Genomic DNA, 27,294 nt, shown 5'->3' with positions numbered 1-27,294 from the left:
AAGGGGGAAGGAAGGAGATATGCGGCCTGACTGGGCAGAATTTATGGTGACTGGCACCTGTCACAATGTCCTGTCATGACTGAGTGGTGGGAATAGCATGTGAGGTTGTGTTTGCAGGTGTTTTACAGACCTCACCCCTGTCAGCTGCTGCTTATTTCCAGAATGGGGTAGCAGTGTCACTGTTTCTCTGTCTATCCAGCCGCTCACGGCAATCAGTCACCAGGAAGAACTGCAGCGAACACACTCACCATGCATCTTTTTTTCCACAGTTACTTCACCCAGCATAGCCACCAACTGCTGTTTTCTCTAGTTCAATCCTTGAGCCTTCCACAGTACTCACTGGTCCCATAATGTCTACCACCGCTGAGGGGGCCAGTGTAAAAGGTTCCTGAACCCCAATAGAAACAGTAAATCATGACCTATATTAGACAATTAGATACCGAGCACCGGCATCCTGTACCCAACCCCAAAGGAATTGCCAGGAGTCTACTGTTGAGATTGGGTCCCAGTGTAAGAGTCGGGGCTCCACAGTGTGTCAAACAGGCACAAAATACAACCAGGGTCTTGAATAAAATACTAAATGGTTCAGTGTATGTAGCAGGGCTCCCTAATTATTAAAAGTTCATAACAAAGTTAGGATACATTTACCAGGTGTCAGCTTTTGATGGCTATATAGAAAATGTGGCCACATATGTAAAAGAGTGAAACTTGATAAAGTGTCAGTCCTGCTGAGTGTACTAGGGAAGAAGATATACAGTTTGTCGCACAGTTAATTAAAACCAGTAAAGCCCGACAGCAAAACGTTTCAGGAAATTATTGCCATGTAATGAACCATTTGAACCAGAAAATGCTAGTAATTGCAGAAAGCTTAAAGTAGTCAATTTAAAGGTGAAAGTATTTGTGTTCAGGTAGTGAAGGTAAACCAGTTGTCTAAACACTGTCAGTGTGGATCGGGTCTATCAGAATGAAAGCATTGTACTAGATGAAAAGGCTACTCCAAAATTTCACAAAGCTCAACCTGTACTATTTGCAATTTGATCAAGGGTTGAGGCAGAGCTAAAGAAACTAGAAGATTCAGCAATTTTTGTCACCTGTCACCTTCTTCCAGATGAAAGCAGCATATAAATGGTCTGAAAATTGTGAAAAGTCTTTTCAAGATAAAATAAACTACTGTAATTACATTGGATAGGTTGGTATCTAACATTACACCTTATGGAATAGGGGCAGCCTTATTATATAAACTGACCAATCGCATTTGCATCAAGATCCTTAAAAGTATTTATGTACAGAATTAGCATTAAGTTTTTAGAGGGAGATGTATCAAACCTTAGGGGTCTATTTACTAAGCAGCTTTAGGAGACAGAGTGAAAAGTGATAAGGTGCCAGCCAATCAGCTCCCAACTGTCATTTTTCAAACACAGACTGTGAGATGGCAGATAGGAGCTGATTGGCTGGTACTTTATCACTTTTCACTCTGTCTCCTAACACTGCTTAGTAAATAGACCCCTTAGAGAGAGATAAAGTGGAGAGAGATAAAGTATCAATCAGCTTTTAATGCCGCATACACTAGATTATGTGCGTATGCAGCGATATCATCTGCGGCAGGACATAAACACTGTGTACACACTTACCAATGTCGGCCACGACGAACGACGGCAGGGAGGGGGGCAGGCCATGTTGCATTCGGCAGCATGCATCGTTAATGATATCCCCAGATTGAGCTGCATGTTCAGGTTCACAGTTGAGAGATATATCTCACTCTTTTCCCAACTCTGAATCAAGCCCAAAGTATCAAAGGTACCAACCAATCAGCTCCTAACTGTCATTTTTAAAACACAGAGTCTGATTAATTAGATGGATCTGCTACTGCATCTGCTGCATGGTAGCAGCTGCAATAGCACTAATATGGTAATGCAGCAGGACCAGTGACGTGCGGTGAGGTAAATGACTGGGGAGGCTAGCTAGTATCAGAGCCAGAGTTACACATACATACGGTATATGAACCTGAGGGTTCATGTGGGCATTTTACAAAGGTGCAGCAGTATATAGTGCTGGAAATTTGGTGAGTTTTGATCAGGGATGTATGGAAAATATTGACAGGGGAGGCAGTGCCTCACCTGCCATAGACATTTTACTCCAAAGCTTTGACTATAAAAATGATTACAATAATACAAAGAAGATATTTATAATGTTTTCTACGAAAATTCTAAGGAAAAATTAGAGTATACCTAAATATGACAGGAAAGTCTCTGCAAAACTGCTTCACCTAACCGCACATCTCTGCAGGAGGCATCATGCATGCATTACTGATCTGAACTGCATCCTTGGATGCAGCATCAGATCATCTGCGATCCCACCCAGGAATGGCAGCAGACTCTCAATCACTGACAGTCTGCTGCAGTGGCATCACAAGGTGGGTGCGGGCCGCACCCGGGTGTCACCCACCTGGGGGTGACACCAAAGCACTGGCTCCTCCTCAGTGACAGGAGCCGGGTGCTGCACTGTAGCATTACGTGTAGCATTCGGATCCTGACACCGTGAGGGACTTGGCACTTCACACAGGCTGGCCCTGGGGGCCACATCTCCGGACCCCTGACATGACTAAAATTGGGGGTTCGGGCTGCAAGGCCACATCCCCTACTAGCTAGGCAACACCCCTACCCATGCGCCCATGCCCCCTACCCGTGGGGCCACGTCCTCTTTTTTACCGGCTTTGCTATATCCTCTCATGGGTCATCATCGGGTGTCACCAGGCTGAGTCACGCCACTGGTCTGCTGCCAGACTCGTAAAACATCGCAGACCCATACTGGACATGGGGCATCTACTGTTGAATCACCCTCACATCCTGTAAAGTGAATGTTAGGAGCTGATTGGTTGGTACTTAATCTCCATACACTTTATCTCTCTCCAAGGTTTAGTACATAGAGCTAAGTCGTTTATAGAAAGTACAGAAATTCCACCAGCATGTTTATGGATAGAAGTTCATATTAGTCACAGACCACAAACCTTAAAAGTATATTTTCAATCCTTGGAAATGAGTACATGCTTTGACGGCCTGCAGATAATAGAGAAGGTCCTTATCCTTGAGAGCTCACACTTGCAAGATTGAATTTAAGGAGACAAAAGCTAAGACAGACTCTAATAAATTATTTAAGTGGAAATATAACATAGAAATAGTAAAAGGAATAATAATAATAATAAGGGATAATAATAGCAAAATCACTTGTTTTCAGTTTTTATTCCTAAATAATTTAGAAAAATAGATGAGTTACATTTCTTAGCACATTACTTTGTGTTGATTAGAGGAAATTATTTCAATTACAGTAAGTCCATCGTGGTTCCATGTTGCAACACATCAAAAAGTTAAAAAAACCCAGGGGCTGAATATCTTTCATAGCCACTGTATTTAAGATATTATAAAGTGTACGTTAACAAGCTCTTTGCCTTTGATTTTGCTGTATGTGATTATAAATCCTTAAGATATTTATTTTTTATATCAGAATATCTTGTGTGCACGTTGTAAGAATGGAAGAAATGTATTAATGCCTGGTAGCACTTCTGCAGAAACTGTAATTGTACAATGCACATCAGATCAACTAGGAATGCCACTTCCAAACATTAATACCTTGATCAGATCCCAACTGTGAAACAGTTGCCAAATAGATAAGTATCATGGGTTCGCTTGACTAATTTGTAAATATTTAATGCAAGAACAAATTAATGGATACTGTAAAGTTCTTTACATCTTAAGTTTTGTTTAATGCAAGCAATTTGAAGGCTTCATTTAAACCAATGTGTACACTGTAGATAATGCTATTATAATGTGTGCACAATTATCATAAGGTTTATTTCCAGTGAATGACATATTTGCCTGTAATCACACTGAATGAATTAAATGCTCTGTTTGGCCATATATCTGCATATAATCCTCCTTTCTTGCATTTTAAGCTCTTGAGCTGTTATCGCTTCTGCTTACAGAAGAAAGTTTTAGAACATAAATCTTGCATGACATTTCCCCTCAATCCATATGCATAAAGTTTATATAGCTCTGGAATGTTGCTTTACTTATTTGTAAGCTGTAACTGACAGTTTCTCTAACCTACATAGGATTTTTAAGGTTGTTTTTACTTAAAATAAAATAAAAATTAGAGAAAAATTATTCAATTTTAAGTAATGCTATCTTTGCGTTGTCCCCACTTTTTCTATGCTTACTTCTGAGAGGCATACAAAGCATACATTAGTAAGTGTGGGATAGAAGGATATTTATAGATGGGTCTTTATGTCACAGCTCCTCCAAGTACCCAGGAATGGCAAGCTGAAGATAAATGTATGATCCAGGATTCTTCTAATACAGTGGTGTCAAACTCGGGGCATCCAGCTGCAGTGGAACTACACATCCTAGCATGTCCTGCCACAGTTTTAGCATGCCCTAAGAGCAAAATTGTGGCAGTGCATGCTGGGATGTCCATTGCAACTGATTGGCCCGAGTTTGACACCACTGTTCTAATAGATGCAGTTTCATTTGGATCTAATAAACGTAAGCTGCCGTTAGATCCATGTTAACATGGATCTAATAGTATTAGTTTTAGGGATATTTACTCATGGCCTCCATTACACTTCTATTGGGGATCACACCACACAGAGGAGTCCTGGTGTAACCTGAATAACTGGCATGTAAGGTGCACTTTCACAGGCAAAACAATGGGTTCACTTTGTATATATGCCAGGCTGGTGGCATCTTATCACTAACAACCCTAAAAGGGCAGAAACTAAACAATGCCAACTGTTTCTTCATGGGTACCTTGAGCTGTTAAAGGTAAAGTGCCTCTGACCAGCTAAAAATGTGCTGTATCCAGCTTTGAACTACAGTAATTACAGATCTACAGAATTATATAATAGTAATTGCAGGTTATTGTGTACCGTACATGCCTACTCTCCCGGGAGTCATGGGAGGCTCACGATTTTTCTGGTAACCCCCCACACCCCCGAAAAAGTAGGCATATCTCCCACATCCTGCCCACTTCCTAGAGAAGTGGGCAGGATGGGGAGATTTTAGGACAAATTTGCGGGTCCGTATGCAGGGTGCAGAGCTAAAAGACGCAAATCGCGTAATTTAGCCCTGCCTCCTCTCGCGGACCCATGAATCACGGGCTTTCCAGCAAAGGGGACAGGCCTAATGACAGCTGTAGCCTGGCCCAGCCCCCCAAAGCCGAGATTACCAGGATGCTCCCAGAAAAGGTTAATTAAAAGTCGGCAAGTATGTTGTTTATCTGTTATCTTAAATGCCCTGCATTTTCTGTATGGGTCACTGAAATATTATCTGTATTGCATAGTGGATATTATGATGCTCTCTATATTTAAAATGCCACTATAATGCTTTCGGCATTGTATAGTAGCCACTAAAATATTTTCTGCATTATATATTGGTCATGATGGTCGTTAGGATGCTTTCCATATTGTATCAGTCACTAGAATGTTTTCTGTATTGTATAATAGACACTAGAATGTTATCTGTATTGTACAGTGGTCACTAGGATGCTCTCCATATTGTATTACTCACTAGAATGTGTTCTGTATTACATAGTAGCCACTAGATGCAATCTGTATTGCATAGTGGTCACTAAGATGCTCTCAATATTATATTAGTTATAATAATGCTTTCTGCACTGTGAAGTGGTCACTAGAATGATTTCTGCATTTTAAAGTGGTCATTGGATGCTCTTCATATTATATTTGTCATTAGAATACTCTCTGCATTGTATAGTAGCCATTAGAATGTTCTCTGCTTTGTAGAGTGGACACTAGAATGCTCTCTCTGCATTATAAATTCTACACTAGAAAAGTCACTATACTGAATAGCAGTCACTAGAATCTTGTGGGTATAGTATCATGTACTATCTATTGTACAGTATATAATATATCAGATTATTATTCTATTGTAAATTTAATAGAACATTCTCAGCATTTAATCATGATCAGATGAAACAATAAACTTGATTATAGGCCACCCACATTAGACAAAAGACATTCACAAGATTTTAGCAACAATCATTTTTCTACACTGTAAAAGAGAGTTGGGTCCACTTACTTGTGTTTTTCCCCACAGGCCAAATTTCTTTCAACCATCCACCATTACCAGCACTTCTTATATACTCTAAAATATAAACATGTTAGAATGTCAACATACAGTATCATACCGGGTGGCCCAACAGTGACTTACATACTGCTGCAGTGATTCCAATGCAGCTTCCAGGTCCTAGCAGTCATGGAACTATCACTTAAGAGTCAGATTTCTGATTTTTCAGCATTCCAGTGTAAATTTCCAAACCCTAATCCCCACTGCTACCAGGGGCTGGCTGGCAACTTTTAGCCTGGGGGGGGGGCAAATGCATGCAGGTGGCCCTGGCAGAGGAGTAGCATGTAGCCAGGGTGCCCGGAGCATGTGCGTGCTTAGGCGCCCCCCCTCAAGTGTCCAGGGAGGAGGCGGCTTCATATGGAATTAATGTAAAGTAAAAATAAAGATATGGGGCAGACCCCTGTAGTGGTGCCCATATGCAGTGCCCCCTGTGCCCCAGGAGAGGACCCCCTTATGCATGCCACCAGTAGTGCCACTAATAGTGATCCTCCTATGCAGTGCCCCTTATACAGTGCCCCCAGTAGTGGTCCCCCCTATGCAGTGCCGCTTGTGCCCCCAGTAGTAAGCCCCTTATATAGTGCCCCCAGTAGTGGTACCCCGTTTGCAGTGCCCCCAGTAGTAGTCCCCACCTTGTAGCTTGTAGTGCCCCCAGTAGTAGCCCCCCTTGTAGTGCCCCCAGTAGTAGTCCCACCTTGTAGTGCCCCCAGTAGTAATCCCCCTTGCAGTTCCCCAGTAGTAGCCCCCCTTGTTGTGCCCCCAGTAGTAGTCCCCCCCTTGTAGTGCCCCCAGTAGTAGTACCCCCCCTTGTTTTGCCCCCAGTAGTAATCCCCCCTTGTAGTTCCCCCAGTGGTAGCCCGCTTTGTTGTGCCCCCTGTAGTAGCCCCCCCAGTAGAGAGACACTTAATAAAAAAAAAAAAACACTTACCTGAAACCCCGCTCCTGGTCCCGTCGCTGTTATCAGCTCCTCCGTCCGTCCTAACGGGCACTTTGCATTATGGGAGAGACGTCATGTCGTCTCTCCCATGGAGCGGCAATAGTGCCGCCCGCAGACTCTTGCACCCTGTGTGGCCACGCTAGTCACACAGTCCTAAGTACAAACCTAGCCCCACAGCCTAACACTTGTACCCCACAGCCTAACCCTACTGTCAACAGTCTGACAAGGTGGACATTTCACATGTTGAAGTTATGTGAATGTCAACATGTTGCCTGCTGAAATTTTAACAATGTTGAAATCATAACTGTCGACATTGTGTGTCAACATTATGAATATTAACACTGTAAATGTCGATCTAATGACTACATCCCATTTTGAAGGGGTGAGTGCATGACGGGGGCAGTAGGCATGTGGAGAGGATCTGAGTGCAACATTATTGGCTGGTATGATTTATACATTTTTAATACTTATCCCATTTAAAACAGTCTGTATATTGCTGATATATTATTTATACTATGGTGTTTTGTTTTTGTTTTTTCATTATCTTCTCTCTTCAGTGTTTTTGTCTTTATTTACTTTTTCTACTTTTTTTTAAAGTCTTTTGATTCATACTGTAAGCAGCTGGTTTCCTGTGTATTCTATTCTTTGTTTGCTTGTTGAGCCCTGCATCTTATCACTCCCCATTGAGCTTGATGTTTATTTTATTTGTTAGGTTGTTCATCTTATCAGTCACCATTTAGTTTTCCAAACATACAGTACATCAGAGACCCTGGACACACAACACGCAGCAAGGACAAAATCATGGCCTGCATTGCTATCACATTTAAAGCGAACTGTTCAACTCATTTTTATTCCATTCTACTTAGTGTCATAACTTAATATAAACACATTATTTCAGCTGCCTTATTTACGTCCAGTGAATTATATATGTCATAAAGTGTATGTTTTCAGTATTCATTTATGCTACCATAGGTTCAGAAATGTAATAAACTGTTTAATATCCTGAGTCATTTATTCTAAGTGGTGACAGTTTTTTCCTTAACATTTTCTACATCTCAATAATGACGCCTGCAAACGTTACCAAGGGCAAATCGAATTAAGAAAATATTATTTCCTTTACTTATACATATTTTAAATACTTTCATTATTTCTGTAAAATGAATTGAAGACAATGAGGATGAACTCTATGCAGTGACATATTAAAAGCTTTATGTCTAGAAGGAACATATCTATTTATTGCATAAACAGAATTTACTACCATTAATGTTCATTGCATGGACTGTAAAACATGGATATTTCTATCGATTTCTTTTTCATAGAAAGTTTAAATATAGCTACAGATAAAATGAACAATAAATTAATGTATCAGTCTAAAGCTGGGTACACATAATAATAAATGATAATGATCCGTGCTGGGTATCTATGTAGAAATTGTATGATACCTAACAAATATTATAGAGCCATATTAGGAGGTCACACATATTTAATATCCAAAGTTACTAAACAGTAAAATACACAGTGTTATCCGTAATCTAAAACTTATAGAATAAACATAGCATGAAAGGGAGGAAGGGTAAGAAAAAAACATAAATGATACATATATATGAACAGTAAAATAAAAAGACTTAGAAGGCTTTCTAATGTAAAAAAATTGTAGCAAATTGAAAGCTAAAAAAGAAAAAGACATCAATCCAAGATGTTGCAATACGTAGCAGTCAATTCTAATTAAAAAACCTTTCTGTTTAAAAGTATCAATGTGATCCCCACAGTGAAGGATTCACTGTAGAAATATAGCAGTCAGCACATAAAGTCATAGAGTGTAGCCTGAGTAATCCTGAAAACATGCAGTGTATGTCAAAAAATGGCACCTTTTGAAAAAGTCACGTGGGTTGTGACAAAACGCGTTAAGGATCCCACATCATTTCATCTTATGACGGCAAGAACCAAGCAGCATTAACTCTCCCATTGTGCTTTCACCCAGCCGGGGACTAGCAACCATCCATCAGGAGGACCTCTATTGCAGATTCCGAGGACGCTCAGACAGAGGGTCCAGACATTTCAAAACCACAGTAACATGAGTTGTCACACGGCTAACGCAAGTTGGTGCACGCTTGCCTTATTTTCATTAGAAGCAAGCACATTTACCAAGCGGTTTATGCCGTAAGAGGGACTATATATATGCATGCTGGCATACTCATATTGGTTATCAAAGTCCTTGGTACTGACTGTTAGGAATTTCCCTATTAAACAATGATTCAGTTAAGTCCTGCTTGCAAAATCCATTTTTTGGCATACACTGCATGTTTTCAGGATTACTCGGGCTACACTCTATGACTTTATGTGCTGACTGCTAAATTTCTTAAGTGAATCCTTCATTGTGGGGATCACATTGATACTCTTAAACAGAAAGGTTTTTTTAATTAGAATTGACTGCTACTTATTGCAACATCTTGGATTGATTTCTTTTTCTTTTTTAGCTTTCAATTTGTTACAATTTTTTAACTTAAAAAGCCTTCTAAGTCTTTTTATTTTACTGTTCATATATATGTATAATTTATGTTTGTTTTCTACCCTTCCTTCCTTTCATACTATGTTTATTGTATAAATTTTAGATTACGGATAACACTGTAATTTACTGATTAGTAATTTTGGATATTAAATATGTGTGACCTCATAATATGGCTCTATAATATATGTTAGATATCATACAATTTCTACATAGATACCCAGCGCAGATCATTATCATTTATTGTTATTTGTACCTTTAAACCTTCACAGGAGGTTTCTAGGATCTGCTGCAGGGTCTCTTAGACCTGACAGGTGCTTAGATTGCTCCTTGGGAAGCGCCTTGGATTTAATTTATGTAAAGCTGGGCACACACCTCACAGATATATCTGCAGATGATGGTCGTTCATACACACTGAACGGTCATCATCTGTGTCTTGCTGCGGGTCCCGGCGACCAGGGGGTGTGTCAGGGTAGAGTCCCGGGCAGGCGGGGGGGTGTGTCCCATCCCCCTCCTCATGGTTGCCGCTGTGTGAGTATGGACGGTCTGCAGACATATCTGTCCATCGGCTGTGCAGCACAGCCAATGCGATATGTCGGTGAACGCCGACGTTCACCGACACTTCGCAGGTATTCACTGCCGAATGGCAGCAGATACTTCGGCTGATCAATTGATCGGCCAATGTATCTGTCTGTGTGTACCCAGCTTAAGGGGCTGACTCAGCAGAAGACACAGAATTTAGTATGCACGCAAATTCACAATTATCAGGAATCTGTGCATGTGCAGAACGGGTCCTGCCAGATCGCACACAGGCCCCCCTATGTCTCTGCCTGATTGACAGGTATTGTACATTGTCTCCCCCTCAGATGTCATAGGAAGCAAAGAGACAGAACTTCTTTGTTCTGTGGATTGTGTACAGTGGCATCATGAGGGGGTGCAGGGGGTGAGGGCCGCATCCTGGTGTCATCCTCAGAGGGGGTGACACTAAAATTCCAGCTTCGCTGCAGTTACAGTAGCCAAGTGCTGCATTGTGACAGTCTCCTTCGGTGCCCGGCTCCTGTCATGGAAGAGGAGCCGACAATGCCCAGGCTCCGGGGGCAATCCAGCATCTACAGTGATGCTAGGCTGCCCCAGGAGTGATGTTACCAGGATCCCCTGCAAGGCCATGCCTCTTTATTTAGGCCACACCCACTTTGTGTCCAGGCTCGCCACTGTCGCCTGGAGGGTATCCAGAGTACACACCGGGTGTCACTAGAGTCGGTGACGCCTCTGACTGTATACTATACTCTTAAACAGTAATATGTAGCAAAGAAAGGCAACAAGGAGGAACCTACTGTAGGAGTCCAAACACATAGAGGAAGTGTCAACTTTGTATTATTCATTCCATGTACATGTATATATATATATATATATATATATATATATTTTGAGTCACCATTCACTACACCACTTAGTACAATCAACATGTTGCTCTGTTAGGCCAGGATGATCTCCCTTTTTCCTTTTGAAGTAAATTAAACAAATGTAAATGACAAACAGGCACTAACTGCATTACATGTCCAGTTACAGTATATTAAAAAAATATGTCAATCTATGATAAATGTATTATTTACCTTCATGGTTCATGGTTTATTTGTAAACCATGGATGGGCTGATCTATAGCAGCACCTATTTACTCCAAATTCCTAGCAATTAGCTAACACAGTCCACCTGTCAATCATATTGGCTGGCTGGTCTGGCATGGATGGCCCTGCCCATAGAAACAGTAACCCATGTAAAGGCGGAACTCCATCCTAATTGGATGGCATTAATCTCATGATTTTCCTTTGCCTGAAGATAACAGTTCCCTGGTGTCCAGTATAAAGCTGATTAGCCCAGGTGCTCTGTTTGGCTTCTCTTACTGCAGATCTACTCACCAGCCTGCCAACAGCAGCTAGAACTGAATTCACTACAGGCATGAGGTAAGTCATTTACTTTGCTACAATATATATAATGAAATACTGCATCCACCACCGATTGAAGAGTTACAGTGTTCCCGGCATATGCATTCTTGTTAGGATTGGTAGAGTATTGTTATGCAAAAGCTTCAAAGTACAGCAGGTATGATGCACGTGGTTATTCTTATGGTTATTATATACAGTATATATAGTATAATATTATTATTATTATGTTTCAAATAATCAATAAGCTGTGAGGTACTGGCTCAATAGTTAGGAGTACTAACAGTGTAATAGTCTTTAATATTAGAAATTCAGTAAATTATGCTGTATTCAGAAAATTGCTGGTTTAAATCAGTTTAAAACATAACTATTGCCAGTATCACTTACTGTACCATACCAATATCACTTACTGCACCATACCAATATCACTTATTGCACAGGTTCTCAAACTTGGTCCTCAGGACCCCAAACAGTGCATATTTTCCAGGTCCCCTCACTGAATCACAAGTGAAATAATTTAGCTCCATCTGTGGATTAATGACTGCACCTGTGCACCTGCTGGGTCACCTGAAAAAAGAGACCTATGTGGTTTGAGAACCACTGACTTATTGTATCATTGACTATGACACACCATTGAAACAACAGTAATACATAAATCAAACAGTCTGATGCTGCTTTGAATGTATATCTGTTTGCAGAATATATCTTTTAAGATGTTCAACAGCGCATCTTGAGTGCACCCAAGTACGGATAATACAGATTTATATACATTTCAAGCACATGTCCATTTGTGACATAACTGAGCTGTAATGCTGCGTTATCATGTAGGCAAAGCTAAGTGAGTGTCTGTTGACAGAACTACGGGCTATGCAGTGTTGGATGGAATCATACATTTGTCTCATTCCAGGTGTATCATTTGTACCAGCTAATGCAAGTGCGTCATGGTAACGATGCCGAGTAGCAAACCAAGGACCTCATTCAGAGCCGCTCGCAAAATGCGAGCGCTCGCTCTGAATGAGGGCGGCCGCTTCTCTGTAAAGAGCCGGCCTCCTGGCCGTCTCGCTAAGCTGTGGGTGACCACCCACAGCTTTAGCGAGTGGCCAGGTTGATGGTCGCGATGGTCAAGACCATTGCGACCATCGGGGCTTGTGACGAGACCCTTGTGGTAGGGTCTCATCTGCCGCAAGCCCCAGTGAGCTTTTGGCTCTAATAGAGCCGGAAGCTCACCAATGACATCACGAGTGATGTCAGTGGGGTCGCACCCAAACGGCAGGCGTTCCTTCATGAATGCCTCCGTTTGGCCAGCCACCCCCCACCCCACCTACAAAATGGTGCAAGCTGTCGATCACCATCAACAGCCGCCCCTTTTGTAGTGAGCCCCGGAGCTAGATAATTTTTCTCTCACTACAGGGCTTGCGCACGCGCAGTGCGGCCGCTGCACATGTGCAGGGCCTCAACACTGACCCGCTTGCTAGTGCTCAGCGCTTGCGAGCGGGTCTGAATGAGGCCCTGAGTCTGATGCTGCTTTGAATGTATATCTGTTTGCAGAATATATCTTGCAAGATGTTCAACTGCGCATCTTGAGTGCACCCAAGTACGGATAGTACAGATTTATATACATTTCAAGCACATCTCCATTTGTGACATAACTGAGCTGTAATGCTGCGTTATCATGTAGGCAAAGCTAAGTGAGTCTCTGTTGACGGAACTACGGGCTATGCAGTGTTGGATGGAATCGTAAATATGTCTCATTCCAGGTGTATCATTTGTACCAGATACTGTATAAGCTAATGCAAGTGCGTTGTAGTAACGATGCCGAGTAGCAAACCAAGTGTGCAGATAGGGACTGGCCAACCACATAGGTGCATATAACTGTGCATAGACACGGAGTTATATAATTATTTCTGTGTACACCATGCTGGAGCATATATGACCAATTTGCATTCAACGTTGCCTCAAGCCCACCTATATTCTGCTGGGGAGAATGAAAAAAATATCAACAATATATTATATCAAAGCAAGAAAAAATATAATATAAGAAATTAAATGGTACAGTAACATTTGCAGCTGTTCTAAGTGGCACAACCATGCAGCTGTTACAAGGCATGCCTATTCCACCCTCATTATTCCATTATGTTCTATATATACTGTATAAAACAGAAATGGAGCTTGTTCCACAACTTGTCTTTAGAAATTGTATATTGTGTACACTATGGGCATGATTCAGAAGTGGGTGCAGATGGCCGTGACCGATGATGTTCTTACTGAGACGCCCACTGCAGTGGCTTCACAAGGGGGGTGCGGGGGGTGGTCTGCACCCGGGTATCACCCGCAGAGGGGTGACACCAAGGTGACACTGACAGGAGCCGGGTGCTGCATTGTAGCATTAAGTGCAGTACTCGGCTCCTGACAATGAGGGAGCTGGCCGGTACTGCACACAGGGACCTCATGCACCCCACCTACCCCCAAGTAATGGGCACAGGGGTTTGGGCTGCATGGCCATGCTCCTTCACGTGTGGTCATGCCCCTTCCCCCATGTCCACACCCTCTTTTCGGGGGGGCCCTCCCCACACCGAGTGACACCGTGGGGAGGGACGCCACTGGCCCACTGGCTGTGGCACTAATCTGTCTTTGTGTCTTTAGAAGCACCATCGCTGCACCATCGGTTGCACGATCGAAGCTTGCACCAACCCTATGGCAGATGCAATTTCTCCATCTGAACATGGCGTCCTGTGTCTGCGCATAAGCGTCTTTAGACGCATCCCACTGTCAGAGACACACACGTCTGTCTTATCACCTCTCAGTTACCGCCCACTGAAATTCAAAGCTCTTGCATCCAAGTTCGTTCTCCATCCCATGGTGGTAATTACACAGACGTATGCACAGTATTTCCAACATCGGCCAACTGCGAGAATATTGGCATTGCTTGCAGTTAGCGTGCAGGCCCTATATTTTATACATTTATTGGCCCATTAATGCTGCCACTTCTGCCTCTTGCTATGTGTACAGTAGAAAACATCACCTTTTAACAAAAAACCTTGTGTATTTTTTTCTTATGTATATTTTTCAGTAAATCTCACAGATAATTTTTCAGCATATTTACTTAGTTAGACAAAAGTCAGACATTTTTATTTATTTAATACACACTCTTAATTATATTTAATAGCTAATGGTGTAAAATTGTTTAATTGTTCCAGCAATATATTTTTGATAACAGTTCAGTTTCTTCCACTTTTATATAAAATTGGAAACTAGAAAAGAATGAGCCTTGTTACAGAACAATTCAAGACAATTACTGATTTGAACCTAATGACATTTTCACCTTAACTTAATTATTGTAAAAAAGTAACCACTCCTTACCCTTCTCTGGGGGCACCTTCCTTTACACTTCTTGGGTCCATTATTCTTGGGTCCCACAGTAGGATGCCTCATTTGGTACTATGCTGACATAAGAGATCTACAGTATATTGCTCCTGTCGGTATGTTGAATGTTAAAATACACCAGCAATGACAGAAAAAAGAGCCAGTACAGTTGAGTACCATCAGAAAAAAGCACTGCTGATATTGTCATTCATGTCTATTGTCCAGGAGACTTCTGAAATTCGGAGAGTCCCTATGGACTCCTGGAAGAGCAGGTCACTTTCAGATATCCCATCTACTTCCTAATGAAATGGGTGGTACATAGGGAATAATGATGTGACTCATAATGTTGTGTATCATCATAACCTCACTTTGAGAAATTCATGGCATTGATCCATGGAGGGCAAGGTCACAATGACATGATTTGCATTGTCCTGCACACGCTACTGGTCATCTGCATCTCCCTTCCAGGAACTACGAAAGAGGTATAAATAAAGTAGGCAAGTATTAGAGATGAGCGGTTTGGTTTAGCTGAAAACTCAACACACCCGAACTGTGAACTTTGGAGTTCTGGCTAGGATCACTTTAGGATTCTGCGTAGAGGCAAGTCTTCTCTCAAAGTTTATAAGTTGGGTCTAATAACTGGATCACGTGTGTTTTGGATTGCATTGAAGTCCCTCTGTCATGATCTCAGGTGCTGTGAGGTGGTCAAATTTAACTGGAAATTACAGGAAATTAAGCTTATTGATGTTTTTATACTATAGGAATTTGAGATCCAAAGCCCAAACACTTAAGGATAGTTTTGTCAAAATCAAAACACAAGTATCACTTTGGTCCTAGACCAATCAAGTATCAAGTATCACTTCTGTCCTAGACTAATAATTGCCAAGTATCACTTTGGTCCTAGATCAATAATTATTGGCTCTTTGATATTGAATGTCATTGACCTAAAGTATTGCAATGGAGAGCAGCAGGATTGGGATGATCCAAAGCTCTGCTTGTGGCCTACTTACAAAATGGTACCTCATTTGTAGAGCATAGCCAAGAGTGGCAAGGGGGAGAGGTTGTGGGCATTTACAAAGTACAAACTCGCACCTCAAAGGAAAAAACTCCATGATGTAACATAGTCTTTCGGAGGCCATACCATCTCAAAACCTGAGCCTGACTAATATCTTGACAGCCCTGGGCATAGGTGTGTGTACACTGAGTGTCAGCTGTGCATAGACATATAAACATGTTGGAAACCATCCTTGTGCTTGTCAACAAAATGAACAGTGCCAAGGGCATTCTGATGAGCTAGCAGTATCAGCGAGTGAGTCACTCGTGACATACTGTACAGGGCATGGATGAGCAGTGACCCCCTCACCTTTACTTTACACCCTAATTATCCCCACCCACTGACAAGCTGAGAATGGAGAAGTACAGTGAATTGAACCTATACTATAAAAAAAACATGGTCTTGGGGGCACTTCTGTTTTCCATAATATGAATTGAGTGGCATAATATGGGGTTCCAAAATTCAAATTTGCTCAGGGTGGAAGAGAATCTGATATTCCCTTGTTTCCTGAGAAGGAAGTCACATAGCATGCACAGCAAAAGCATGAGCCGGTGAAGAGAGCAGGAGCCATGCAACTATATGTGCGTGACCAGGGGCATATCTATAATGGGTGCAGGTCCAGGGGGGCCCTGCACCGCACACCCTGCACCCATATCATTTAAAAGTCACCTGTCCATGGTCCCATGTCGGGTGTCAGCGCAGCACAGAACACCGGAAAATGGCCACCGCAGCCATGTTTCTGTCATTCTGAGCATGCGCAGTAGACTCTGGGCACACTCTAGTGCAGTGGCATAAGTTCATCCCAGAAGCCCGGAGGCAAGTTATAATTTGGTGCCCCCCGTCACAGCCGCTGACACTGTATTGTAGCAATTTGCATGCGGACAGGCTATAGATAGAAGAAGATGGCAGCTGATGGTCTGACATGGAGCTCTCCACTAGTGTATTGTAGCTTCTCAGGTGCCGGGAAGAGGTGCCATGTATTGGGCGGCCGTGACGGTACACTCCGGGTACATAGTTACAGCCTTAAGTGGGGTGAATATATTGTGGACAATGGAGGAGGTGACCCTTCAGTGCTGGAGCCCGGCGGCAGGCACCTCCATTGTCTCCCATAGTTCTGCCCCTGCCATAGTGCCCAGAGTCTACTGCTTCTGTGGTGGCCGGCCAGCCGCGTCAGTCGGCTGCCGGGGAGAGAGTAAGGGTCCCCTCACGGGGAATGCCCACATCGGGCCCCTTCCTCTCTTAAGATGCCCCTGTGCATTACCCAAATAAATAGGGACATTTGTGCACATTCATAAATAACCCCTACTATTTGATACTTTACTATACAAAGAGACAGTCACCATTCTGTTATTAAATTGTTTTTATAGAGATGTGCTATAATGACACATAACATTCAATGTAGACATACAGTAAGCCTGAAACAAAAATGGTGAAGTTATTGTAGGACTCATCTTATTTCAATGTCCTTTGTAGTTTTACAAACTAATTTTATAAAGAACTGTTCAAATATATTCCAAAATCAAAACAAGTTGAATTATGCAAAAAACTTTTAGACTGCTTAAAATGCTTTTATAAAGCGTAATGACAGGTACCAATGACAAAAAATACTTTTAATTTAATGCACTATAAAAAAAGGATATTTTATCATTTCTAGCCATTACTAATAATTATATTGTACAGCAGCTGCTAAAATATTCTCTATAACTAAAAACATTGTTGTCATAATGGTAACACATTTAAACATCCTGTCACAAATGATAAAACACATTTACTCAGACTTTTGTCTGTTGATTTAATTTAAGATATGTTTGAAAGGACTTTGACTGAAATTGCTTCAATTACATTAAAGTTCCTGATCAACACAGCGTTCTATATGAAATCACTGTGCATTGCCACTGTTTTCGTAACCTTCTGGGCTTAATAGCTGTAATATTTAAATCAAACCTAGCTTTTCATGCTACTTGGCACTGTGGTGCTATATCTTGTGCTAAATAATTCTAAACCCATGGGTGTTAAATATGTGTCCTACCAGCTCTGAAAGTACAATTTCTAACATGGGAAATAGACTATCCATCTAAGTTCTAGAAAGTAGCATTACAGTAAAATCTTACGCATAACATTTTAAAAAAATGTATGCATATTTAAACATATTTCCTATGCCGAACTGCAAAACAAAATAACATAAATATAGGTGACTACATCAGTTTCACTATGTTGAGAAAAATGTATATAGTGTTTCTTTATATTGTAAAAATAATTTTTACTCTTTTTTTTTATACATTTTTAGCTGTCAAATGAAAAAAAAAATAATTAAAATATGCAAAGGTGATAAACCATGCCCTTGTCCTGCATTGTTTGGAACTGTTAATAACTGTTTTCGTATGTACTCATCTGCTTATGTACTTTCTAATGAGCTGCGGAACCCTTGTGGCGTAACAAATAAATGTTAAATTATAAATGCTAGCTGCTCTTTGTACAATGATCAATTTCACAAAAATGTGAGTAGGCTTGGGCTAAGGGTTTCCTCCCTGTGCTTCATAAGAGTTTAGCAATTGAGATACACATCCAATTAGTTTGGAGTTTCAACAACATTTCACATAGTTCTGAAAATATAACAACATGACCTTTTCTTTCTATCCACTTAGGAAGAATGCTACGTGGTTTCTTTTCTTTTTTTTTTCTTTTTTTTACAGTTCCGCTACAAACATGTAATTGATAATAGAGGAGAAGTGGGAGAATGATAAAGAAGGTGGAAAAGAAAAATGGAAAATGATGGCAACAATGATTTTAGTTTCTTGACTTTAAACATGGACTCTCCAGACCCGATCTCTGTTTCCCTTTTTCCAATTGTATCACGCAGCGTTAGCAAAACTAGATAGTAGATATTCCCTGAATCACTCTCAGCAGGGATTCACAAACTTTGCTACCAGTGTGCATATTCTTAATTATAGAAATACTGTATGTATTACACTTCAAACCACTAAACTATAAAGTGGAGTGAGTAGTGTCAGTGGTTAACTTACTAACAATTGGTAGCAGATGGCAAGACCAATAGACTAAAATGAGCTTATAGGCAAATTGGCCAATTTAGGCTCATTGGTATTGTTTGCTATCTGTCTCTGACTATATAAGCAATTGGTCCTTTAATTCTAAAATATGGACACCTAGGGGTATATTTACTACCGTGCAGGCTTTTAGAAGTGGAGATGTTTCCCTTAGCAACCAATCAGATTCTAGCTATTTTCTTATAGAAGGTGCCAATTAAATGTTAAGTAGAATCTGATTGGTTGCCATAGTCAACATCTCCACTTCTAAAAGCCCACACTTCAGTAAATATACCCCCTAAGTTTAAGTCAGCATAATGATCCTAGATGGTAACTTTTCTGAGCCTTCTGCATGCCACTTAAAACTGTTCCACATGCCATGCCTGGCTCGTGTCTGGTGTTGTGGACTCCTGCCCTACTGTATGTTCTTTATCATCTTGTAGATGTTATTTAGCTTGGCTGACTATAGATGCCTGGTTATGCCACTGCTGTCAGGCTGAGTACAATAATTATACACTCTAAACAATGTCATGTACAATCAGGGACAGTTTAAGGGCCACAATGGCTTGGGATTGAAAATTATCAAGAACCTACTGCAAGAAGCAATGGTTGTGGTGTTAGTGGTGTGTGGGAATGTTAGTGGTGTGTGGGTGTGGCCAGTACCATAAAGGGCATAAATAGCACCTCCCTCTAACCACCTACATCCTCTGCTCATGTTCCCTATTATTTATGCAGAATGTAAGGAAAGTGAAAAGTGGGAAGGTGCATTCACATATAGGCTGAATACAATAAAGGTCTTTTGAAGTATTTAGACATCCACTTGCCATAAAATGAAATCACAAGCCATCATAAGCCAAATTTACTTAAAGACTACCCCACCCATACGCCACTCTGATCTCCCCATATGCCCTATCATCTCCCCACGTGCCACTCAGACCTCCTCAAAAGCTCCCTCCCTACATGCCACAGACCTCACAAAGTGCCCCAAATATTATTGGGTATACCACTCAGACCTCCTGGAATGCCACACAGACCTCCCCACATTCCCTGAGACCTCACTAATGCCACGTAGACCTTCCACATATTCCAAACATATGTCTACATCTCTCCATATGCCCCTCAGACCTCCTGGAATGCCACTCAGGCCATATGACATGCAACACACACCTCATCCTTGCCAACATCCTCACATGCTACACATCAACCTTAATGCTTGAACCCAACACCTCCCCACACACTATTGTACTCATATCTTCACAGCTTCCCCCATTCACATCTCCATACATGCCCCCACTCAATTGCATTCCACACATGTCCCCCTCCACTCACTTGCACTGCACATATGCCTCCCACTCAATGGCCTCTCCAAATGCCCCTCCCACCTACTACAAGTAGGCCCCACAAAGTAAGGAAGTGGAGTACTCCATCCACTGATGTGCTGTGTCAGTCATGTGACCTTACTGCAGTGTGCTGGGGAGGTCAAATGATGCAAAGAACAGCGGCTCCTATTTGGACTGTTCTCTTCTTTATTAGACAGTAGAGAATATGTCAGAGAGGGACAACAGAGCTGAGGGCTGCAGCTGAAGGCTGATGACCATATTTATAGATGAAGGATCGGGGGTTGCAGTCCCTTTAGACCCTTTGATAGTCCTGCCCTGGGTACAATGTTTTTTTCTGCATTCTGTGTTTTACCTTTCAGCCAATTTTTGTGGGGGATTCACAAGTCCGCAGATCATTTAAACACAATGACTCCAGGCTATTGACAGTATTCATTAATCTCTATCGAATACTCATATCCTTTGGATATTACTTCTATCTAAGATATAAAATAACTAATTACTTTCTATAAACAGGGTCATTATAATACCAGAGGAAAACTCTTGGTAACAAAGTTATGGAGCTAATATTATATTTCATAAGACACATGAAATGTGGGACAATGCCCTCCCTACTGCAAATTATCTGGATATTAGAAGTCACAACAGAGTTAAGGGACCATTTAAATGCCCAAAATTGTAGACTGACTGCTTGTATACAGGTCACAGTGCTCTGATGTGGTTTGTAAAAACCATCATTATTTAGTACAGGTGCTATTTGTGCTTATAATACAAATGTATTATATAACTACAGTATATATAGGCATAATAGAAAGATAACCAGGGCACATGCTAGCTTTAGCAAAGGCTACATTTGGTCATTTTTATTCACATAACAGCTTAGGACAAGGGTGAAAACTATTCACCAGCTTTGTCTTAGGCCGGAATGCACTAAAGGAAAAATGCGGTAAAAACCCAGTTTTCGTGTTTTTTACCGCATTTCCATATGTACTAAGCCTCGGTCCCACTTTTATCGGTGCAGAGGGTAACGCCAGAAAAACCTGGCATTACCCTATAGAAGCCTATGGGCTTCTTACCGCACCCAGCTCCCAAGGCTTTGCTGCCATCTCCGCGCCCCGCCGTGGCCCAGCGCTGGCCCCCACTCACCTGCTCTCCTTGGTCGCTGGCCTGCACTCCTCCTAGGTCCCCGCCTCCTCCTCCTTCTAATCTTCTTCCTGGTGCAGGGAGGAGGAGGAGGAGGAGACCGAGGCTTCCTGCACAGGTGACCAGCAAGAGCTGTCCTTTGCGATACTAATCGCATATGTTAGTACATATGTGATTAGTAAGGTTGCGGTGACTGGCGGAATGGTCACCGTAACCTTAGTACATCCCGGGCCTTAAACAGTTATGTGAATAATATTGGCTTTTATGCTATTCGCTGTAGCTAGCAAGTGCCCAGGTTCTTTATCTATTTTAGGTATTTGTATGGTACAGTATTCAAGTAGAAGGTTCCTAGAGGGTACCACTAGAAGATGACTTTAGCGCTTAGTGACATTATTGAGTTCCAGGTGGAGCATATGCACAGATTGGGAACTTACAGAGGCCCAGCAAAAAAATTCTGGAAGTGGAAGCTTGTAGGCTAAACCAAAACAATGATTAGCCCTTTCCACAACAGTGGTAAGCAAGGCCAATGTCCGCGATAACGATAATAGAATAATTATTGTGGTGGTACAAGTACTCTACTTTTTAAATAGACCAGACATAGGTCCATATTCAATTTGAGGCGAAAAGCTGGAATCTGCGGAAAAGTTTTGCCGATGACGTAATTTCGCAAGGCAGAAAAGTATCGCTGCATTCAATTTGAAAGACTTTTCGCCTAGGCGGAAAGTCAATGCAATGTAATAGGCGGAAAAGTTTTGCCTATGAATAGGCGACGGCGGAAAAAAGTGCAGAATTTGGGTTTTGGGTTGCAACATTGCGCGAACCCCCGTGCAGCCATCAGACAGTCCCCCAAGGGTAAACTGCATTAAAAAAAAAAAAAAAAACACTTAAGGACACCCCAAAAAAATTCACTTTAAATTTGTGGGCAAAAAAAAAAAATGTTGAGGGACAAAGCTAAAAACTAGCAAACTAGACTCTGTGGGGATCCCCCAGTATGCTCCATGTGTTTGTTTCATTGCATGGGCTTGGGGCAGGTTGATTTTTAATGATGTTTTCAACTTAACTTTAGCAACTTTATAATATTCAGACCCCCATTTTCAAGTACCCCAAATTTGCTGGGATAAGTTATTTTCTGCACAAAAACCTCCTGAAAACTATTCTGCACCACTTATACAAAAACGCTATTTAGTAGTTATTGAGCCCATTTAAAAAATGGGATTTTGGTACCTACCGGTAAATCCTTTTCTCTGATTCCACAGGGGACACTGGAGGTGCTTACGCTGGGTATAGAGGCGTGGATAGCTGGAGCTGGCACTTTAAAATTTAGAAGTGTGAAGCTCCTCCCCCTCTATGCCCCACCAACCCTCAGTTTAGAAAATGAAGACCGTGAGGAGGTGGAGAACAAACGGAGTGAAAAGGAGAGAAGAACACACAATAACTGAATCATACAACTTACAGAACAAAACCAAACAGGCAGGCATAGAGCGCAGAGGTGGGCGTCCAGTGTCCCCTGTAGAATCAGAGAAAAGGATTTACCAGTAGGTACCAAAATCCCATTTTCTCTTTCATCCACTAGGGGACACTGGAGGTGCTTACGCTGGGGACATCCCAAAGTTATCTCCACGGGCGGGAGTGCTCTTGACAAACGTGTGAACTGAGGACCAAGTGGCCGCACGACACAATTGTGACATAGATGCTCCTCTACCGGCCGCCCATGACACACCCACAGAACATGTGGAATGAGCCGAAATTGACGAAGGAGGCCGACGGTTAGCACTAACATAAGCTTGATGAATAGCCAGCCGGATCAAACGTGCTGAAGTCTGCTTTGACACTGGCCAACCCCTCTGAACCGCATCATAGAGGACAAAAAGCGACTCCGACTTATGAAGGGAAGAAGTCCTGTCAACATAGATGCAGAGAGCCCTAACCACATCCAAGGTAGAAGAACCAGAGTCCTCCACCAACGATGATACCACAATAGGCTGATTGATATGGAAAGCCGACACAACCTTATTAAGGAAGGCAGCTATCATCTTGAGTTCCGCTCTATCCGCATGAAACACTAGGTAAGAAGGTTTATAGGAAAGAGCCCCCAATTCCGAAACCCTACGAGCTGAAGCGAGAGCCAGGAGGATTACCGTCTTCCAAGATAGGTACTTAAGATCAACCTCCTCCAAAGTTTCAAACATGGGCGACTGAAGGAGCAGAAGAACTAGATTAAGATCCCATGGATCAATTGGATGTACACAAGGAGGTTGTACGTGCAAGACTCCTTGAAGAAACGTCTGCACCTCAGGAATGAGGGCCAATTTCCTTTGAGAGAAAATGGAAAGGGCAGAAACCTGCACCTTTAAGGTTCCCAGACGAAGGCCAGAATTCAGACCCGTCTGAAGGAAAAGCAGAAACCGGGATAAGCGAAAGGTCCTAGACGGAAGATCCCGACTGGAACATCACGATATATAAGCACGCCAGATGCGATGATAATGCGCAGCCGAAACTGGCTTCCTGGCGCGTAGCATGGTGGGAATAAAAACGTCTGGGATATTTCTACGTCTTAGGATATCAGTTTCAAGAGCCACCCTGTTAAACGTAGCTGAGCTAAGTTGGGGTGTATGATAGGGCCCTGCTTTAGAAGATCCAGGTGCAGAGGAAGGGCCCACGGATCATCTGATAATAGGGACCAAAGGTCCGAGAACCAACTTCTCAGAGGCCAGTTCGGGACCACGAGAATTACCGAGGCTGACTCCTGTTTTATTCTTTTTAGAAGATGAAGAAGAAGCGGAATCGGAGGGAAAAGGTAAACGAAGTCGTAGGTCCACAGACTTGTCAGAGCGTCTACTGCTTCCTCCTGTGGATCTCGAGTTCTTGACACATATACTGGAAGCTGACGATTCAATCGTGACACCATGAGATCCACCTGAGGACATCCCCATCGACATATCAGCGCATTGAACATGTCTGGATGAAGCTTCCAATCCCCGGGATGGACATCCTGTCGAGTTAGGTAATCTGCTTCCCAGTTGTCCACACCCGGAATGAATACCGCTGACAGGATTATTGACTGATTCTCGGCCCACCGGAGGATCTGAGTTACCTGTCGCATAGCCATGCAATTCCGAGTCCCTCTGTGACGGTTGATGTAAGCGACAGTCGTCGCGTTGTCGGACTGAACTCTTACCGGACGAGCCTTTAGCAACTCTGTTGCCTCTATCAGAGCATTGTAAATCGCTCTGAGTTCCAACACATTTATGGGCCACTTCTGTTCTAGAGGGGACCATCGACCCTGAAAGTGACAATCGAGGACTACTGCACCCCATCCTCGAAGGCTGGCATCCGTGGTTATGATGATCCAGTCCCACATTCCGAACCGTTTTCCCAATAACAGATTGCTGGATTGTGTCCACCAAAGAAGGGCTTCTCTGGTAATTGGGCTCAGACAGATCTGTCGATGTAGGAACAGATTAGACCCTGACCCCTGTGCTAACAGGTCCAGCTGGAACACCCTGGAGTGGAACCGGCCGAACTGTAGTGCCTTGAAAGCAGCTACCATTTTCCCCAAGAGACACAGACAAAGAAGCATTGACACAGTCTTTGTTTTGAGGACCAGCTGAACTAACATTCGGATATCCTTGGCCTTGTCTGTTGGAAGAGAAATCCTCTGAGATTTCGTATCCAATATCATGCCCAGAAATAAAAGTTTCTGGGATGGATTGAGATTTGACTTCTTGAAGTTGATTATCCAACCATATTGGATTAGAATGTGATATGTCAGTAAGACATGATCTGATAGAAGAGGCACCGATGGAGCCTTGAGTAACAGATCATCCAAATAAGGTATTATGTTCACTCCTGATGACCGAAGGAGAGCGATCATGACTGACATGAGTTTGGTGAAGATGCGGGGAGCCGAAGATAACCCGAATGGCAATGCCCAAAATTGATAATGATCCTTCAAAATGGCGAAACGCAGAAAAGCCTGGTGTGGTTCCCAAATGGGAACATGGAGATATGCGTCCTTGATATCCAGGGATAATAGGAACTCCCCTGGTTCCAAGGTCGCTATTACTGACTTTAGAGACTCCATCTTGAAACAATACATATTAAGATACCGGTTCAAAGACTTTAGGTTTAAGATGGGCCTGACCGAGCCATCCGGCTTGGGTACTACAAACAGGTTTGAGTAAAACCCCATACCTCGTTGAAGTTCCGGAACTGGAACTATCACAGGAGATACTGCTAGAGACTGGATAGCCTCCTGTAGAACCTTGGCTCTTTCTGCTTGTATTGGCAGACTTGTAGTGAAGAACCGAGGTGGAGGGGAGGTCTCGAAATCTATTCGGTACCCCAGGGTAATTAGTCTTCGGATCCATGGTTCTGTAGAAGTCTGGTCCAAAACTTGTTGAAATCTTTGCAGGCGGCCTCCCACTGCAGATGGTCCCAGGTGGGACGGAAGACCGTAATGCCACTTGTTTCTCAGCTGGTTTAGGCTCTGGTCTACGAGCAACCATGTGTGGACGACCTCTACCTCTGCCACCTCTTGGTTGCGTGGGCGCACCTCTGGTCCTACCATGAAAGGAATGTGGCGCCCGAAAGGAATTAACAAAGGTCCCATGTAAATTCTTCTGGGAGCGGGTGCAGCTGACGGGAGGAAGGAAAACTTACCCCCTGTGGCTTGGGATATCCATTTGTCTAATTCCGGCCCAAACAGCATGTCACCAGTGAATGGTAGACTTTCCACCGCACGCTTGGATTTTACGTCCGCTTGCCAAGCGCGTAGCCAGAGGGCTCTGCAGGCCGAAATCGCCGAAGCAGATATGCGAGCACTAATCTGACTGATATCCTTTGAAGCTTCTCCCATGTAAACTGCAGATTCACAGATGTGTTCTGCTAGTAGATGTAACTCTGCTCTGGAATTACCTGAGTCCAATCCTGTAATCAATTGATTGGCCCAGGAAACCACCGCCTTGTTAACCCAAGCGGTAACAAGAGTGGGCCTGAGTTGAGCACCCACTGCTGTATAAATAGATCTTAGCGTTGTCTCCAACTTACGATCTGAAGGATCTTCTAGAATTGTACCTCCCGGCATTGGGAGTGCTGTTTTCTTTGAGAGACGGGAGACAGACGCATCTACTGGAGGAGGGGTTTCCCACTTTTCCATCATGGATGAAGGAAAAGGGTAACTAGATGAAAACCGGCGCGGAATCTGAAACCTCTTATCCGGCTGTTTCCAAGCTACTGACAGCTGTTGCTGAAGTTGCTGCGAGAACGGAAAAACTGCAGAGCTCTTCAGTTGTTCGTTAAATAATTCAAACTCATGTGATAGAGGAATTATATCCTCAGGTAAATTGAGAGTCTTTCTGACCGCCAAAATTAAAGATTCCACCCCGGGAGAGGTGGACTCTAACTCCTGAGGATCGTCCTGTAATGCAACCTCCAATTCCCCTTCTTCGGTATCCTCCATAGTAAGGAATTCTTCCTCCGACTCCTCTGACTGGAGAACAGTCGTTAGAGTACGCTTCGGTCTCTGGTAGGAAGTGGAGGGTGCGGATGCCACAGTGCCCATAACCTGTAACAAGGTATCTAGAGACTTAGTTAGCCCCGCCACCCAGGGAGGTTGAGACTTACGTGCCTCAGCTAACGCTGATGTTAAGTCTGACATAATGCCTACCATGTTAGCAGCCCATGGCGGAGCAACTGAGTCAGGAATAGCCTTCGGTGGATCAATTGTTATACAAGCATCACATAACGTGGACCCAGTGGCATGTGGCTTAGATAGTCTGTGGTTACATTTAGAACAGACAAACATCTTTTGAGCCGCTTTTGTTTTGTTCGACAT

General features: G+C 42.7%; 1 protein-coding gene across 1 annotated transcript; it reads right to left on the bottom strand.

Moving 5' to 3' along the window:
• Positions 1 to 274: 274 nt before the first annotated feature.
• Positions 275 to 27,294, bottom strand: LOC148513576 (lamina-associated polypeptide 2-like). The gene is made up of 2 exons (XM_088481704.1): positions 25,984 to 27,294; positions 275 to 388 (listed from the first exon to the last, which is right to left on the bottom strand). The coding sequence occupies exons 1-2, from the start codon at positions 27,292 to 27,294 to the stop codon at positions 275 to 277; spliced, it is 1,425 nt and encodes a 474-aa protein (XP_088337830.1).

Source organism: Taudactylus pleione, unplaced genomic scaffold (assembly GCF_031769625.1).
Source record: "Taudactylus pleione unplaced genomic scaffold, aTauple2 ptg000276l, whole genome shotgun sequence".
NCBI classification, from domain to species: domain Eukaryota; kingdom Metazoa; phylum Chordata; class Amphibia; order Anura; family Myobatrachidae; genus Taudactylus; species Taudactylus pleione.
The sequence above is the reverse complement of the archived record's forward strand: the minus strand, read 5'-3'. Positions and strand labels throughout refer to the sequence as shown.

Coding starts and splice junctions, on each gene's coding strand:
- LOC148513576 (XM_088481704.1), bottom strand. CDS start 27,294: ATGTCGAACAAAACAAAAGCGGCTCAAAAGATGTTTGTCTGTTCTAAA. Junction 389..25,983: donor GCAACCAAGAGGTGGCAGAG/GTAGAGGTCGTC, acceptor ATTGGGGTTCAG/GAACCTTTTACACTGGCCCC.